Raw genomic sequence first — 18,539 nt, 5'->3', positions numbered from 1 at the left:
AGGAGCTGAACAAGAACATTTTTTGAAGTGCTTCGAAGATTGGAAAAAACGTTGGCACAAGTGCATAATATATCATGGGTATTACTTTGAAGGAGACAAACTAGACAATAATTTTAAATAAAATAATTTATAATAATAATAATAATTTTTAATAAAAATAAATAACACTGCACAACAGCATTTCTGATGATTGGGTTATGATACATGTTTTTAGTCCAATTTTTAATGACAATTTTAAATCTGTAACTGAAATTCCTGTATCAGCTCTATATGACACTATAGATTTAAAGATTATTTTATTTTATTGCCTTCTTAAGTTTAAACAACTTTTCTTTTATATGCTGAAGTTGAAGGCATAGAACTGTTGTTAATGCTCCAACAATAGTCGGCCATCATGTGTGTGTTCCAGTAACCTTGATAGCGTTCCTCCATCGTACGAAGGTGCTGGTGGAATCGCTCGCCCTGTTCTTCGCTGATATCCCCAAGATTGGCTGGAAAATAGTCCAGATGGTTGTGAAGAAAGTGTAATTTAATGCTCATATTACATCCAACCCTTTGGAAGTGACCCATTAGTTGTTCGACGTGCTGAGAATAGTCAGAACTTTTCTTATTTCCTAAGAAATTTTGAACAAGCCAAACAAACTCATTCCATGCCATTTTCTCAATCACTGTCATAGTGTCTATGAAATTTGAGTCTTTTATTAACGACCTTATCTGTGCCCCGTCAAAAATACCCGCTTTTATCTTTTCTGCACTCAATTTTGGAAACTTTTTAGAAAGAAAAAGAAAACGATTTCCATTTTTGTCAAGAGCTTTAACAAATTGTTTTATAAGCCCCAGTTTTATATGTAACGGAGGTAAAATTATACGATCCCTTGATACAAAGGTGGGCTTATCACGTTCTGTTGTCCTGGTACTAACGCTTCCCGAGCAGGCCAATCTTTTTTAATCAGATGTTGATTTTTAGCTCTCTTATGGGATAAGCAAAGAAAACAGGGAAACTTTGTGTAACCACCTTGTTGGCCTAAAAGAAAGTTTAACATTTTTAAATCGACACATATGACCCAATTGTTTTCCGCATATTTATTTTTGTCTAAAACCAGAGCAATAGTTGTATATTCTTCTTTTACTTTAGTAGAATGTGCAATAGGCAATGAGCCCAATTTGTTCCCAATGTGTAAGAGAACACATTTTAAACTCCGTTTTGATGAATCTATAAATAAACGCCACTCACTAGAAACGTAATTTTGTAATCTCATTGCAGCCATTAAACCAGGTACATTTTTACAAAATACAAAGTCATCTTCTTCAGCAAAATATTCAAGGAAAGTTTGTTCTCTTCTGCGATAGTAAGAAATTTTAGTTTCTTTTGTGACTAAGTTTCTTTCTTTTAACCTAGACGCCAAAATTTCTGAACCAGTCTTTGACAATCCCAGATCTCTAATGAGGTCGTTTAAATCATCTTGGTTAAATGGTTTTGGTGCTCCCAGGTCACAATCAAAGTCATTATCGCTATTGTCTGTTTTTGCCTCAAAATGTAAAGGTTCTTCCTGTGAAGCACCAGGTTGAGGTTCAGATGACATCGTAGGGCTCAAAACACGCCTATGTGCCGATCGTATGGAAGGATATTCCCATTTGTTATTATTTTCATTTCCATTGGGTGACCGAAGTAATTTTTGTACGCCTCATTTACGAACGATGTCACATTCAAACGGTTTTCTTGAAACATATACTCTCCGCAAATAAAACAAAAACTATTCCGGTCATTTATAAAAACTCGTCTTGACGATGCCATAACAAATAATATTAAGAAAACTTAATATTTGTTTAAATATTCGTCAATTAACACTGAAATATATTGATTTTTTTGTGATAGCTATAACTCGTAAACAAGAGCTGTTACAAAAAAATTAGGGTATATTTAGAATCAGCGTTGTCAAATTAGTAAACATCAAGTATCAAAAGTCATTCATCAGACAAAAAGTGCGATTTTGTTTTTTTGTGTAATTTAAAAAAAAAAAAAAAAAATCGCGATACTTTTTGAACACACTTCGCAGGTCACAAATATAATGGGAGAGATTCTTAAAAATGAACCTTATAAAAATACCCATAATACTTCTTTAGATGATTCTAAATTCCACGTTTTGGATCTTTCACCTAAAAGAGGAAGGTGTTAAGCTACTTCCATTATACACCACCGCCAGAACAGAAACTGAAGAAAAACACAAACCATTCATCCCTCGAGTTTTTCAGGAACATTTTAAGAATCTTGAAAACTCGAATTGATGAAAATTTATGTCAATTTTTAAATTATTTAATTTAAGAATTATTTCAATCAAGTTATTGTTTTACATTCCCAAAAGACGCATACTTATTACAAGATGTCTATAATAGAGAAACGTAAAGGTCTAGCCATCTGATACCACTAAGGACTAACAGGTGTATGTGGTGGCTTTCAGCCAGACAAGTCAACTTAACCTAACCTACTGTTTCAAATAAAACTCTTAGTACTTTAAGCCATTTATTGAGTTAGTTTTGAAAATTTTCTAAGTCAATTGCAGCTTTAAAAACAACTTTTTTTTTCGTATAAAATTCACACACAAATTTCATACTCTTAATAAATTTCGGTAAATTAAGACTAATACAATTCTAAATAAAAAGGTGTCATAATGTAAAAAGACTTTTTTAATTTATTCAAATGCAATTCATTAAATATCTCGAAACTGGAAATATTTGACTTAGATCACATCCATAATTACTCGTATGTGGACAAATGAACTCCAGCATCTCGCATAGCGAGGAGCTGCATGCAGAAGGGGGTATCATTGCCATTGTACACCTTTCTCTGATCTATTTATAGCTGCTTATTATAACAGTAATGCCATCTTAACATTTTCTCTTTATTGGTTTTTCTCTCCGCACATAATTGTTCCTTGTTTTGTCAGCAGCTTAGCCGCAAAAGGGTATTCGTGGCATTTTATTAGACAAACTTGACGGTTTATGATTTTCCATTTCAGCCTTGTCACAAATATGGTGCTTGCATCAAAGTATGAGTGGATTATTAATTCCAATTTGGAGCTGCGAATCAGTTTTTCTGTTCTCTTTCAAGCTCAGCTGGTCCAATTAGGTGAAAATGGTGTTGCTTTGAGCATACAAACATATGGACACACACTGCAATTCACTTGATTGGGGGCACTATTTTAGAAATCAATAGGGAGATAATTGAAGCATAGGATTGTTTTGTGTATTTTTTCAGAGACTAATCATTTGGCAACCATGGAAACAATGGAAAAGTGCTGTTAGGTTTGGTATGTGTTTTTTCCGAATTCCAGGGGAAAAATTTGCGTTAACTGAATAGAGAAAGATAATAGTGGGCAAGTTGGGCAAATTTATGATCGCTTAAGATTAAAAAAATCCATAAACGGTATTCGGTATTCCGCATGCTGGCTGACATTCTGTAATAATCAATGACGTCTCATTTTATATCTGAGAAAAATTGGCAAGAATAGAGGCGAGAAGGCGTAAAATTACAGTAGAAATTACACTACCAAAGCGACAAGAAATTCGCCTTGCATTTCTTTACGACTTTCGGCGTGAACTTTAAATGAATTTCAAGCTGCATATAAAAATTCGCAGGGTATTTTAAGATCATTTGAAAGTGGTGTCAGAGATTTCGAGGAACGATGTTGCGCGGATCGATAGGATGGTCGACTTTTTCCACCAACGAGGTAAGTGTGTCACTAGTGAAGAAAGTCCACCAAAGGGACCTGATTGCAATGATAGCATTGCGAATATTGCGTAATGGTTTATACCACCACTGATGATCGGTCCAACGAATTTCGGGAATGAACGTCAGAAAGAAGCTCGACCTCGTTTTATTTGTTATTTTCAAAGAAAGTTCAAAAACAGAAAGTCTAGATCAAATATTTTTGCACAAAGCAAACTTAAAACAAAATTTTATAAATAAAGTCGAAATAAACTTAGATGTAAATAAAGGAATAGTGAGACATATAAATAGGACCATACAAGATGAGGATTAATAGTAGAAATTAGAGAGACAGACTACCCCTTTGTAGTTACTCCTACTGATCACATCATAGGCAGATTCAGGAATTGAGTTCCATAGCCTCACCGCGTTAATAAAGAACAGCCGTGATGAGGACAAGTAGGCACATTTGCAGACAATCAGAGTTTGGTGTCTATTAGATCTCATCAATCTAAATTTCTCTTAAAAGTATTTGGGAGTTTTGAATACGATTTGTTTATACAGAAATATTAACTTTCTAGTCGCAAGATAATAAAAAATTCTGCATCCTATATCCTGTTACTAACGGGCAATACATATGACTTGGCCGCATTTAGGCTAAGACAGTTATCATGGATCCATAACGGAATGGCAGATAGATCTATTAATTTTAAAATACAAATCTTCAACTAGACAAATTCTGCTGGAGAAATATAGAGTATGGGAATAAGCTTGCGTCCTTTCTTGGCCAAAGGTACGAATTATTTGAACAATTAAATATTACATGATGTTATGTGAAGTATGTGCCATTGGAAGCTAGAACTTTACTCCATCTTTCAGGCACCATACCGATTGCTCTGATGAAAAATTCGAGTTCTTGAGAGCCAGTTTGCGATGCTCTCGTAAGAAGTGAACCACTCTCTAATAAGAGCTGACTGCATTGATCGGAACAGATGGTAATCCTAAGGTGATACGCCTGGGGAATACGGCTGGTGGGGCAAGAGTTTCCAATTCAATTCCTCTAAATATTTCTGGACCGATTTAGCAACGTGTGGCCCTGGCCCGGTCAGTTTTTCATGTCTACTGTCCCGTTCTTTTTGAGAATTAGATTCCAACGCATTAGCTGCAGTCGGTAACAATCGCCAGTATTGGTTTCAGGTGGTTTAAAGCGTTCATAATATATGACACCCTTCTGATCCCACCAGATGCACAACATAACCTTTGAAGCATGAATATTTTTTTCACTGTCTAGGTTAACCTGGCAGACTTCAACATTTTCGACGGTTAGGGTCATAATAGATCTGTTCATAGATCGCGAGTGACGATGCGATGCAAAAAACATTTTTTCCTCTGCCGTTCAAGAAGCATCTCACACGTCACCAAACGTCTCTCGATATCCCCCTCCTTCAATTGATGTGGCGCCCAGTTACCTGCTTTCTGGACCATTCCCATCGCGTGCAAACGTTCACCGGCGGTCAATCTGTCAACATCCAACTCTTTAGACTTTTCATCCAGGGCGTCCATGCGTCTTTATCCAATAATTATTGTAGTTGAGTATCTTCGAATTTGTTCGGTGCGCCTTCGCGATCTTTATCACTCACGTCGAAATTGCCACTTTGGAAGCGTCGAAGCCACTCTTTACGAGTTGTGTTGGATGGAGCGTGATTACCGTGATTATCGTTTTAGAGGTATGGCTCCTTCGGCAAAGTTTCTTATTTTGATCCCTAGAATATGATTTTCACAGAGCAATTGGCGATTTTTTGCCTCACCACAAAAGATACTAAAAGTTCGACCAAAATTAGGGGACATCAGAATTCGTTTTAGAGGTATGGTTCCTTCCTAAATTTTCAGAAAATCCATAAAAGTGTTTAGGATTTTTGCAACAAATATCATAGTTTACGGAACCAACTGTCTTAGAGAAATCCAGAATCAATCTTTATCCTCATGTCATGAAGTATTTTTATCATAGATGTAGAGCAGCTATCCTTAGGTCTAAACACAGACTGCAGTTGAACAATACATTATTTTGCCGAGCAAATTATCAAATTTGCCTTGCCATCAGAAATGTATTGAAAGTAATGGTGTTTATTGGAAAGAAAAAACAAAAATGAAGCTTAAAAATAACAAATTAAAAATGTTTTTCTACATTATTTTCCATGCAGCTTGCGAAACTTTTGTTAGGCCAATCGTGCAGAAAAAAAATGAATGCGAACTAGTAATGGTTCCAAACTTACTAGAAGTGAACCAGTTCGACACGTATGGTTTTCCCTGCGGGGTACGCACGTATGTACATACATATATGGATATGTATATACGTAGGTGGCTGTGATAGCTTTTAGTGATATTTTGATTTATTATTTCGCATTTCAACTATTTGCTTTGCGACAATTCTCATTAATTAAAACAACTGACAGAAATTATTTAATGAATTTAAAGAAAAGTGTGTAAATGTATACCTACATAAATAAGTGCATTTGTGTATGTTTTAACTCAGCGAACATTTTTGCATTCATATTAAAGAAACTTAAGATTTAAAATTAGATATTAAGCATATTTTAACTAATTTGATATATAATAAAACTTGGACGTTGAAAGTGGTGTACCCTTCTTAAATTTGTCACTTAATACCCCCGTATTTTTATCACCAACTCACCACTGTGCGCTGGATGACTATCTTTCGTAGATGATAAAAACAAAAACAACGAAAAAGCACCTGTACAAGCAAAGCAGTCTTCGAAATCACAACAATGTGCAGAAATGTTCGCGAAGTCCCTCAGGAGTTGAGGCTTTAGAGGCTTTGCGTTTTACGAAAATGCATGTAAAATTAGTTTGCTCTGCATTTTTGTACATACCCACATACATACATACGTACATACATACTCGTACCTATGAAAAATGACATATTCATGATCATTTGCTGTAACAACACCAGCTCATATAAATATGAAAAAACTGCTTCTTGGTGCCGTAGAAGCAGCAATAAGGCGACACGTAGTATATGAAGTTTGTGCCTAGAACTAAAAGTTTTAATTGCATTTTAAATGGAGAACAATGCAACAATGCGAATTTTAATGTCGAGACGCCACATTATTGTAACAACAATAAATACAACAAACATTCGTGTGTTATAACAAGAACATGCGAGTTGTCCTCCACAATAATGTGGATGCAATTTGGAGACAAAAACAAGAACAACAACAACACCAAGGCAACAAGAGAATACTCTGTGGCCTGGCAGGTACGAGTGAAAGTGATTTATTTGCTTTGCACTCATAAATTCTTAAAATAAAAATGATGCTTTCACACTGAAATAGAGGAATAAGTAATGTGAGGCAAATGCGAAGAGCACACAGGCGTACATACCTACATATAAGTTTATATATATTTGCAGATGTGATGTTGAGGAGGCATTTGTATTAGCAAGAAAATTCTGTTAATATTAGGTGGCGTTTTTGCTGGGAGAAAGTCGCGGAGGTAGCCTACACAAGAAGAAAGAAATAACTCAACAATTAATATATACGTGGATAGTCAAGCAGCAATAAGAGCAATAAGCTCATAATGTATTAAGTCCAAAAATGTTCAATGGAGCAGGGAGGCCATAGAAAGGCTAGCCGCAAACAGAAGGCTGCATATCTATTGGGTACCTGGTCACAAAGGCATTATGGGGAACGAAATGGTGGATGAAATAGCAAAAAGCGCTGTTAGACTACCAGTCGAAGAAGAGAACGACATACTAATATAAAACCGCTAAATACTATATACAACGAAAGGGACGACTACATAAAAAAACTAGTGGAAGCTAGGTGGACAAATCTGACCACATGCAGACAAAAAACTGACTCAATTCGTACTTACGCTCTCGCGAAAGGACTGCAGAACTATCATAGGTATGCTAACAGGTCATAATCTATTAACTGGACATGCGTACAAGTTAGGGATTGCTAACTCGGACAAATGCAGGAAACGCAGAGAGGATGTTGAGGAAACTTTAGAAAACCTTCTCTGCGTCTGTCCGGCATAATTAAAAACGCGTTTAAAATGCCTGGGAGCCCCATTGTTTGAGGGTCTGGAGGACGCTTCAAAAGCGGATCTCCCAGTTCTGCTTAGATTCGCCAAAGGCGTTAACATCTTGCATGATGTCTACTTTCAATATTCACAGAGGTCGGTCTCCATCTGGTATCGCTAGGGACCAAAAGTTATAAGCGTGGCTATTTGCGAACCAGGCTAACCTAACCTAACCTAGGTGAATTTAAAAATCTTGTCCGCTAGATGTCTCTACTGAGCCATATCTCACGATGCGTGCATTGCAACGGTTGGTTAAACTGTTTAAAATGATTCACTGAAGGAAAATTGTAACTACTTTAATTTCATCGCATCAATAAAGCGAAAAAAACATATAGAACTTTTTACTTGATTTAATAGATACCCCAGAAATATTCGAAAATCTGCGTTCTACTCTTTTCATTTGTGGTATGCGACTTGATATTTTTCCGCAAATGGAACTATCTACAATTTTATGTCACCTTCGAAGCAGATCCTTTTCTCACAGTAAATTACGCTCAAAAAATTAAACTGATCTTACCGTTAAGAGTCGTTTTCTACATTTACGTATTTTCGTAGATGGGCATACTGCATTATATATATAATTGCACGGCAATACACAGAATCGTTTAGGCCTTTTAAGTTAATATTGAATATGTTGGCAGCATTAATTTCAAAAATTAATTATAAATGAATGTGGAGAATCATTACATGTTTTGTACAACATTTTATGCCTACATTCTGATTGTGTTTATGCTTATAAACATTTTTAGCGCACAAGCAGCTTATCACTTCGGTTTAATGAAAATGAAGATACATTACGAGTTGGCCTTGATCTGTTGAACATGGATTCTTTGGCTAGACTGACATCAAGATCATGAAGAAATTTTTTACGATTTTGTTTGCCTCTTGAAGTTTGATAGTTTGGATCCATATTTACTGTGGGCAAAAAGTAAGGTGAATTTGGTTGTAAAATGAAAAATCTTTATTTATTCTTGTAAATCAATTTCATCCCCTTCAAAATAAGCCCCTCTCGATGAAATACACTTATGCCAACGATTTTTCCAATACCCGAAACATGCCAAATAGTCCATTTCCGGTATAGCCATCAGCACCTTCTTCGATTCAGCTTTTATCTCCTCAATCGATTTGAAACGCGTTCCCCGGAGTGGTCTCTTGAGTTTTGGGAATAGCCAGAAGTCACACGGAGCCAAATCAGGCGAATACGGTGGTTGCGGAACAATATGCGTGGAATTTTTGGCGAAATGGTCACGAAGGTCGAGTGCAGTGTGAGACGGTGCATTATCGTGATGCAAAAACCAAGAGTTGTTGACCCATAATTCCGGTCTTTTTAGACGAATTGCTTCACGTAAACGACGCATAATGCTCAAATAATATTCCTTATTAACAGTTTGGCCAGGTGGAAGGAATTCATAGTGCACCACACCACGAAAATCGAAAAAAACTGTCATCATGACCTTTATTTTTGAACGAGTTTGACTTGCTCTTTTCGGTCTGGCCTCGCCTTTAGCAAGATATTCGCTTGATTGGTCGGTTGTTTCAGGGTCGTAAGCATAAATCCAAGTATCATCTCCCGTAATGATGCATTTGAGCTTGTCCTGATAGTCTGAAAGCATTGTTTCACACACATCAATGCGACGACTTTTTTCCAAGAAATTAAGAGTTTTCGGTACCAAACAAGATTTGACTTTTCGTAGGCCCAAATGGTCTTTCAAAATGGTTTTCACAGACCCCTCTGATATTCCGATCATATCAGTAAGATCTTTAACAGTCAACCGACGATTTTTGAGCACTAACTCCTTGACTTTATTGACGTGTTGGTCATCTGTTGACGTCGATGGTCGTCCGGAGCGCTCCAAGTCATCAAAACGTTCTCGACCCTCTTTGAAGTCTTTGTACCACTTATAAACATTTTTCTGCGACATGGTCGAATCACCAAATGCCTTCTGCAATACGCTAAACGTTTCTGCAGCTAAAATTTCATTCCGCAAACAAAATTTGATGGCACTTCTCTGCTCAATCAAATCAGACATTGTAAAAATCGAAAAATGCACTCTTGGTCGTTTGTTAAACACAAGCGTAAATGTATTACTGATAATGACATTCACATGAAAGTTGGCCCAGATGTTATTAACAGTGCTGCCAACTCATGAAAAAAATAACTAGAGCGAAATTTTAATCCCGCGAAGTTTGACAAATAAATTCACCTTACTTACAGTAGTATATAAATTATGACAGCATTTACGCAGAAAACATACATTGGCCAGCGATTTATTACAATGCCGAACTGAATCCGGCAAGCATTTGGTCGGCATTATCAACACCACCTTTCGTTTTATTGTAGGATTCGATGATGTGAGGCATCTTCCTCGGCTCAGGCCCGACATCAGGAGAATTGTGCATTGTGCTTTAAAGGACGAGACATTTGTTTTTTTTCTTCATGCACATCTAGACTAAAACAATGGTTGCTTTTTCTCTAATAAAAGATTCGGGGGAATGCTTCTTTTGTTTTCTCGAAGTGCACCAATGATAGTTATATTCCTCTCAAGTATTTTCTTTTCCAATTCGTATGATGCAAAAAAGTTGTCCCTTGTGACGTTGTGGTGTTTAAGTCCTTCAACTAAATCTAAAACTATGCGTTCACCATGGATCCGTTCAGGCGCAGCTTCGGCTTCCTTGCTCTAATAAGATTTGCTAAACGTACAGTGGCTCACAGCTTATTTTATGCAGTGCATAGTCTCAAATCCCAAGCTTTATAACTACAAAACTAAGAAGAATTTGAAAAAGAAATTGGTACCATTAAAAAGATAAAAAACTCAAATTTAACAAAATAATTTCATTTATTGTGAAAATATATATTTAAATAACTTTAAACTACGAAAACCAAAAATACTGGTTAATTTCAGGTCACAGCTTATTTTATGCAGTTACTTATAATTATAAAAAACTTAATATTAAACATAATTTGAAGTATTTTTAATATTTGGTATGATAACCCTTGTTGTCTATAACAGATTTAAGGCGATTTTGCATTGATGTCACCAGTTTTTTTGTAATATCTGGCGAAATATTCGTCCACTCCGTTTTCAGCGCCTCCTTTAGGTCGTTTTTGTTAGAAATCTTATGTTTCCGGATATTAGTTTCTAGTATAGACCACAAGTTTTCAATGACATTCAAGTCTGGCGACTGTGGCGGCGGCGTCATCAAGTGAGGACAGTTATATATTAGCCAGCTTTGTACAATACCCGCTTTATGCTTTGGATCGTTATCCTGATAAAATCGAAAATCTGATTTCATACCCAGATCCTCGGCACTCTGCAACAAATTATCCTTCAGAATCTGTAGGTATTTAAATTTGTCCATTGTTGTCTCAATAAATGTCAACCTCCCAGTACCAGCAGCCGACATGCAGGCCCAAACCATGACGCTGCCACCGCCATGTTTCATTGTCGGTTTCAAATTTTCTTTATTGAGTTCCTTATTTGGTTTTCGCCAAACATAGGACATCCCATCCGAGCCGAATATGTTGAATTTCGATTCATCTGCGAAAATAACAGAATTCCAGTATTCTGACGTCTCTGAAACATGCTCATTGGCAAATCTAAGTCGGCAAAGTCTATTTTTTGGGCTGATAAAAGGTCCTTTACGTGCTACTCGGCCATGAAAATCGTGTTTGCGCAGAATACGGCGAACAGTTTCCACACTACATTGTTTACCGAGGTCAGATTGAACTGCAGAGGTCAGTTTCGGAGCCGAGAGTCGTGGATTAGCTTTTATCCTTCTTACAATAGTTCGCTCATCAGTGTCACTGAAAATTTTGTTTGGTGGTTCCCTGCCCTTATTATGTACACGATTTTCATGGACGAAGCGCTCGATGATTTTTTGTACTGTAGGGGCGTTAATGTTAACTAATATATTTCTGCTATTTTTCGCTGCGATTGGCCGTTTTTGAAATGGTGAATAACCAATTCACGTTGACCTATCGTTGTTCGCGGACCCATTTTATTAATCACATTAATTGACACTTCAAATACTAAAATCAAACTAAAAAGCGAATACAAAGTAATTTTATAAATAAGCGATGATATTACATACGCCTACTACTCTTAAATAACGTAATATTTAAGTACCGTTGTACAAAGAAGCGACTGCATAAAATAAGCTGTGACCTGAAATTACGCAGTATTTTTGATTTTGGTTGTTTTATGTTATTTAAATACATATTTTCACAATAAATGAAATTATTTTTCTAAACTTGAGTTTTTTATCTTTTTAATGGTCCCAATTTCTTTTTCATATTCTTCTTAGTTTTGTAGTTATAAAGCTTGGGATTTGAGACTATGCACTGCATAAAATAAGCTGTGAGCCACTGTATATTGGACAAGCTCATTACTCGACATACTCGTATTTTATCTGAATAAGCAGCGACCATGGATGTTAAGTAATTGATCTTCAACTGTAACACAGGAAGATGGATTATAGTACAAAGGAAGCAGTTCAATCCAATAAGTTTTTAGTAGTCTTTTTTTATGTTTCTTTGGACATAATTGCGCGAAATCAGCGTCAAACAAATTTTCCATTCGTTCGGATTTAGTTATGTAAAGAACCGCAACTATTCAAAAGCTTCAGGCGCAAAATCTTCTCCACTTCCAGGTGAAAAAAATTCCTCACTCAATTCTTCGAGCAAACGCGAAATTTCTTCATTCGATGATTTGTTCTTGCGACTTAATATTTTACCAATTATAAATTATAATTTTACACCCATTTACAGATAAACCACATGGATATATGTATGTAAAAAATAAATATCATTATCATCCAAGCCACGGTAAAATATGGAGAATCGAAAACGATATTTCGAGGGAAACTAGAAAAAGGTGTTTGCTGTATAAAACAAAGAAAACAAAACAAAAACTTTTCAAGTTCCATTAATAATGATCAAGCAAAGAAGTCATGAAAGCACATCATCCATCCCTCAAAATCATTTTTTTTTAGTAAAAAGCTATTCCAAAACAAATTTGAATAATTGATTTTATTACCTAGAATACAAATAGAATAGAATTCTCATCACGTGCGAGATATTTATTAATTTCTGAAGATTGGGGGACTCACTATTAAACAACTTACTGTACCTTTTCATAATATTTTCGGTTTCTGAATATTTCTTTATATGTAAATTGAAATGGTTTCCATTTTTTACGACAACAAAATATTGTTTTGTGCACGTATGTACGTAAACAGTTTAATTTGAGTATCACAATTTTCAATCGAGCTCTTCAACTCTCGAATATGGGATCCCACTTGCTCGCATTTGTATGTATTTACATGTCCGCTCTACTTTCAAAGCTTAGGTTTATTAAATAGCATGCCACATATTTTCAAATTAAATAAAATCCTCTCCATTTCTAGCTTACAGTGAGTTCCAATCTTTTCCCTAAGCAAACTTGCGGCGAAATAGAAACAGATTGCGCCACACCAAATGGTACATCTGCAACAAATAATCAAAAAAACATACCAAATATTCCCAGCAGCAAAAGTTCGGCATGCGCGACACCCAATAGTCCAACCGAGCATGAAGTTAGCGGTACGCCAACACTACACGAACGCATCAAACAAGAACCCGGCACAGAGGCTGAGCTCGAACAGCAACACCTAAAAACCGATCTTCCAAGATCTTCTCAAGCTGGTGCCCCAGTATGCACACCAACATCCACACCATCACCCCTGCCTACAACATCATTAGCGGCGCCCGCTTGCGTACCACCACACACAGTATCCTCTAACCACCCCTTGGAGCTGCAGAATGTGCCACCAACAGCGCGCTCGCCTTTCGAACTTTCTGCTCACCCGCATCTAACATTGCCGCACAACAACGCCGAACAATCGCTCATGCAAATGCAATTACGTAAGTATTATCTGCTCAACTCAAATATGTACCCCGTTACACAGCTGTTTCCTCCTTTGCCCTCTTACTTTTCCTTCCGCTCTATATCGCTTGAATTTCGTGCCACTCTGCACAATTCGTGTTTTTTTATTGTACACGTATTCCTTCCTGATTCTAACGCGTTTAGTATCCTCACTTCCGCATGATACCATGCAATCTATGCAACTGCACTACGGACACGCCCATTACCATCACCAACAACATCTCCAACATCAACAACACCCGTCATCGCATCCCCATCAACAATTGTCACATAAATCTTTGCTGCCCGCAGATGCTCATCGCTTCCCCGCCAGCCCATTGGACTTCCAACAGGCTCTGATGTCAGTCGGACCGCCGAGCTTGAGCGCCGATGCCGCCTCCGGTGCGAATCAGAAACACTTTTGTCACGTCTGTCGGCGTAACTTCAGTTCGAGCTCAGCGCTACAGATCCATATGCGTACCCACACTGGTGATAAGCCGTTCCAGTGTAATGTGTGTCAGAAGGCCTTCACAACTAAAGGAAATTTGAAGGTAAGTAAAAGCATTGCAAGCGTTAATTTAAGATAAGGTGTTGAGAAACATGAAGAAGCGGGTGAATTTCGGACGAATTAATACGATAATAAAACCTATAAATGTATTATGTAAGGAGGCTGTGCCTCTCTTGCTAGGAGAAAAGTCAATAACGTTACATTTAGTACACGCCTTGACTGTCATCTTTCAATGGCTGCAGCCGGCTGGAAAATTGGGTTTCAGCCATTTTCTAACAGGCGCTGAATTATTTTTCTTATGACTCGGTTTAAATATTCTGTTGGGAAATGGTATCTTAGTCGTTTGGAATGTTGCTCTCCGAAATTGATTTGCATTATCTTTTAGTGGCCCTTCACACCTTCATCCTTTGAAAGGTAGTCGATTTCTTATGTGCTTTTCGTATCATCATTTAATTACAGGTGCACATGGGTACGCACATGTGGACGAATCCCACATCACGACGTGGCAGACGTATGTCACTTGAGTTACCCCTACATCGACCCGGAAGTATGCCAGCCGAGACGGATTTCATGCAAAGGCGTCCTGAGTTATTTTTCCCGTATTTGCCGCCATTTTTCAACGGATTACCGCCAAAGGTAAGTGGAAAAAGTTATTTGTATGTAATAACAATTCAAGGATGGTTTTTAGAAAACCGGTTAAAACAATATTGGGAAACTTAAAGGATACTAAGTAGCTTATCTTGTTCTTTTGCTACTAAGGAGCGATTCCTTAGAATTTCGTTAAAATTTCAGTTACAAAATTTGTTCAGTGGCAAAAAGGTTTATACATACATACTTATAGTTGTATGTATGTGTATAAATAACAATCTTCTTCTGCATAGGTTAGTTCCAGATTATCAATAATACCTCAGCAGATCTCTAAAACCCAAACTCTGAAAATCTCCATATTTCTTAACTTTTACCTCGTTAACTTAACCTCCTACGCATTTGCGCTTTTTTCCAATTTCTTCATTCAGCCTAGCGATCTGAGCTCTAGCACCTTTTCCAACCTGACACCACCACACTTTCCGAATGGCGCGAATGCTGGCAAATATCCACCCGGACTCTTGGGTCTGCCGCCTTTTCTGGCGCCTCCCTACAGCTTTCCGGGCATGACGCCACAGTCAATTGGCGAACGTGCGCAGGGAGGGGATAGTAAATCTCCAACATCAACAAGAGATGAGCCCAAGAACTCGGATAGTCTACCGCGTGCCACGGCCTTAGAAGACACAGCGCCTTGGCATATGTTAAGTAAAATTAAAACGGAGAACAATCAAAATGAAGAAATGTCAACAACCCCGACGAATAGCAATCAAATGGATGAGACGCGCGCTGAGGCGCAACGCGTAGTAGATTAGTCGGCGGGGTAACCATAAAATATGTTACAATGGGGTAAGCTTTCAAAATTATAGAACCACTTACTTTGTATAAGAGATTTTAGGCGACGTGAAAAAAAAATGTGAATGTGAAATTATTTTTAGCGCATAGTGAAACTGAAAACATGGTTTTGTGGAGTACATATCGTAAAATCGTAAATGCTTGAAAATTATTGCTAAATTATGAGCTCATGAATATTGTAATTAAATGAAATAAAAAATAAACTAAAATAAACAGTATCGAACGTATATACGCAGGTATGTATGCCTGACATGAAGAGAAATAGAATTCAGCGAGTTAGTTTTAAGTCCAAAGCAAAAGAGAAAAATAATTACACAACTAAATAAATACAATAATTAGTATGGAACGCATGTCTGCATTTAAGTGGCATTAAATTAGTGTACAGTTAGAAAGTAATAGTAATAATATTAGCATTAAATAAAAATTAAATTATATATACACATGAATATATGACTTTATGAAAGAAAATTTAATTTATTTAGTCAAGAAGAAAGTGGCAATTAACGGCAACGATTTGTGGCTAAGCAAAATTGTATGTGTAGGCCCATACTTACACACGAGTAGGTATATGAATGAAAAGAGCGTGCAATGCAATTTATAAAAATGCAATGTAATATAAATGAAATTAATAAAATAATAAACGTAAATTATTAAAAATGCTGTGTGATTATTGAAGCTATTTTAGAAACTAATGGGGGGAGGGAGCAACTGAGGGAGTAAGGAATGAAGTTACCGAAATGTATTAAAAAAAGTTTAGCAGCTAATTTATGATATCCAAGGACATAATTTTTATCTTAGTTGAAGAAATGGGCTCATTATACAAAGTGGCACAAAACTAATCATCCATCTTTTTTTAATAAACTTTTTTAATAAAAAAAATAAAGATTATTTTGAGTGCTAGAAATCTTCTCTTTGATCTTTAAGCGAAAATTTTCACAAACTATTAATTTTCCGATAGATAAACTACTGCAAACAGAACGTTTTTCTGGGAACTCTACTTAAAAACCATAAAATTGTAATGAAAAGTATTTGGAAAAAGAGAAAAATGACTGGTGAAAAACTGGAATGACCGGCACTCGAAGTGTAACCAACTTAATACCGCTCGCGCAGCTGATGTACGGGCATCAGCTGTCTTTTATTGTAGTTGGCTAAATAACAGTCCACAGGCGAAAGAACTGAAAACATCTGACCGGTGCATCCGCCGCATACTGAAAAATTAGCTCAAAGTCAAGCCTTACGAGATCCAAACGGCGCATGATCCCAAACCATAGCAGCAACAAATCAGACTTGAGAGAGCGAAGGAGTTGCTTCGCTTAGCCTAAAGCAGTCAATTTCCTAACATTGTGTTTTCTGACGAAAAATTTTTTTAAATTACGTAATTCGTAAACTCGTAAAAAACAACGTTCCAAAGTCTGAACCAAAAGATTAACCACTCTCAAGGCTTTGAAAAAAGTCAGTGTGAGTGGGCCAAAATACCTGCAAGTCACGTTCGGGCAGTTTGGGATTCGTTTTTCGAGTTATAGTCAAGGCAAGAGGTGATCATATCAAGCAAAAGTGAGTTAATTCTTAATTTTGTATTATTTTCACACATTTTTCACTTTGAAATGAATAAAAGTAATTTCCCAACCTAAATTTATGGCCTTTTTAATTGGCTGCACTTCGAGTGCCGGATCCTGTATATAGCAGTTGAGGCTGTGAAGTATTTTGTGATGTACCAGAAAAAAAAAATTGGATACTTCCCCGGGCCCTGCACTGCCGTCATTACGATTGGGCGGAAATGTTTAGTTTTTTATTGAAATATTGAAAATTTATTTACATTTCATCTTTTTCTTGTATATAATTATACGAGGTGTGTTCAAAAAATAAGGTGAATCTTCATTTTTCGCAAAAAATATTTGTGGTAAGAACTCCTGATGCACTACGCCATGGTAATCGAAGAAAACAGTGAGCAAAACCTTGACATTAGATCGAACTTGGTGAGCTTTGTTTCGGTCTTGGCTCTCCTGGACTCTTCCATGGGGACGATTGGACTTTGGTTTTAATGTCATAAACATATGCTCATGATTCGTTACCAGTTGTGACCCTTTTAAGCAAATCTGGATCATCTGTGACGTCATTCATTACTGAGCGATGCTCGTGCCACGTTGCTTCGGTTAAAATTCAGCAATTTTGTACCGAACTTCGCTGCCACACGCTTCATGCCCAAAATATTCGCGCTGTTGGACCCTACCAACTTATCGGGTGTTTTTTTAAGAGCTTGAGAAATGATAACACAAAACCGAAAAAGCAAGAAATAATATTGTAGTGCATGTTGTTATTATAATTTGGTACATAATTTTGTTATTAATTTTTTGAATTTAATATCCGACACATGTCCGCCGCAGCTATGAGTTATATGGTTCATTCCAGCAGTACAATTTTTAACTACTCTTGCCAATAAATATGGCCGTATAGCGTGAATGGTGATTTGAATATTGCAATAAATCGGTAGTTACATGCTTTGTATGGCAAACTGAATCATCTTATTGTGAACAAATGGCTTCGAAGTTTAGCTGATTAATTTTTTAAATGGTGCTCACCATAACGGCAGCTCCCTCCTCATTTCGAAAAAAATATGTGAGTACCATCAGTGCTCAATGAGCTTCGCGAACAGACTGGTTTTTTTTTCAATGTGCTCTGGCGTTAAACGATTCCTGTTTACTTGCCAAGCCTTGCTAAAACATATCTACCCTATGACCAGAAAGTACCGGGAATGTTTAATTCAAACGAACCGCGCACGTGGGAACCAATCCATATTTTTTTTATATTGGCAGGACTGTAAGACACACATCTGTCACTTTTTAGCGCCATCGGCTCATTATTGTCTGCCTGGCCGGCCAGA

At 36.9% G+C, this 18,539-nt stretch overlaps 2 protein-coding genes across 3 annotated transcripts in view; both read left to right on the top strand.

Annotated features, from left to right (window-relative positions):
* Positions 1 to 3,053, top strand: part of LOC128864826 (homeotic protein spalt-major) — an 82,098-nt gene extending 79,045 nt beyond the window's left edge. Inside the window, exon 4 of the mRNA XM_054104583.1 lies at positions 3,018 to 3,053. Within this exon, the coding sequence (XP_053960558.1) occupies positions 3,018 to 3,053 (36 nt within the window). The remainder of the gene's footprint in view (positions 1 to 3,017) is intronic.
* A 288-nt stretch (positions 3,054 to 3,341) lies between these two features.
* On the top strand, positions 3,342 to 16,315 carry LOC128863091 (sal-like protein 3). 2 transcript variants are annotated; one of them, XM_054102021.1, is made up of 5 exons: positions 3,342 to 3,728; positions 13,217 to 13,712; positions 14,026 to 14,264; positions 14,681 to 14,857; positions 15,238 to 16,315. In XM_054102021.1, exons 1-5 carry the CDS (start codon positions 3,684 to 3,686, stop codon positions 15,616 to 15,618), a joined length of 1,338 nt encoding a protein of 445 aa, XP_053957996.1. In that variant the 5' UTR covers positions 3,342 to 3,683; the 3' UTR covers positions 15,619 to 16,315. The 2 variants fall into 2 exon arrangements, with proteins under 2 accessions (XP_053957996.1, XP_053957995.1); XM_054102020.1 differs by having other exon boundaries at positions 13,879 to 14,264.
* The last annotated feature ends 2,224 nt before the right edge of the window (positions 16,316 to 18,539 follow it).

This window comes from Anastrepha ludens, chromosome 5 (assembly GCF_028408465.1).
Source record: "Anastrepha ludens isolate Willacy chromosome 5, idAnaLude1.1, whole genome shotgun sequence".
Classification (NCBI taxonomy): domain Eukaryota; kingdom Metazoa; phylum Arthropoda; class Insecta; order Diptera; family Tephritidae; genus Anastrepha; species Anastrepha ludens.
The sequence above is the reverse complement of the archived record's forward strand: the minus strand, read 5'-3'. Positions and strand labels throughout refer to the sequence as shown.

What these genes read in the sequence shown, in the direction of transcription:
- LOC128863091 (XM_054102020.1), top strand. Translation starts at nt 3,684, where the DNA reads ATGTTGCGCGGATCGATAGGATGGTCGACTTTTTCCACCAACGAG. An exon ending in CAACTAAAGGAAATTTGAAG is followed by an intron (nt 14,265 to 14,680) that starts GTAAGTAAAAGC and finishes ATTTAATTACAG; the next exon opens with GTGCACATGGGTACGCACAT. An exon ending in TCAACGGATTACCGCCAAAG is followed by an intron (nt 14,858 to 15,237) that starts GTAAGTGGAAAA and finishes TTCTTCATTCAG; the next exon opens with CCTAGCGATCTGAGCTCTAG.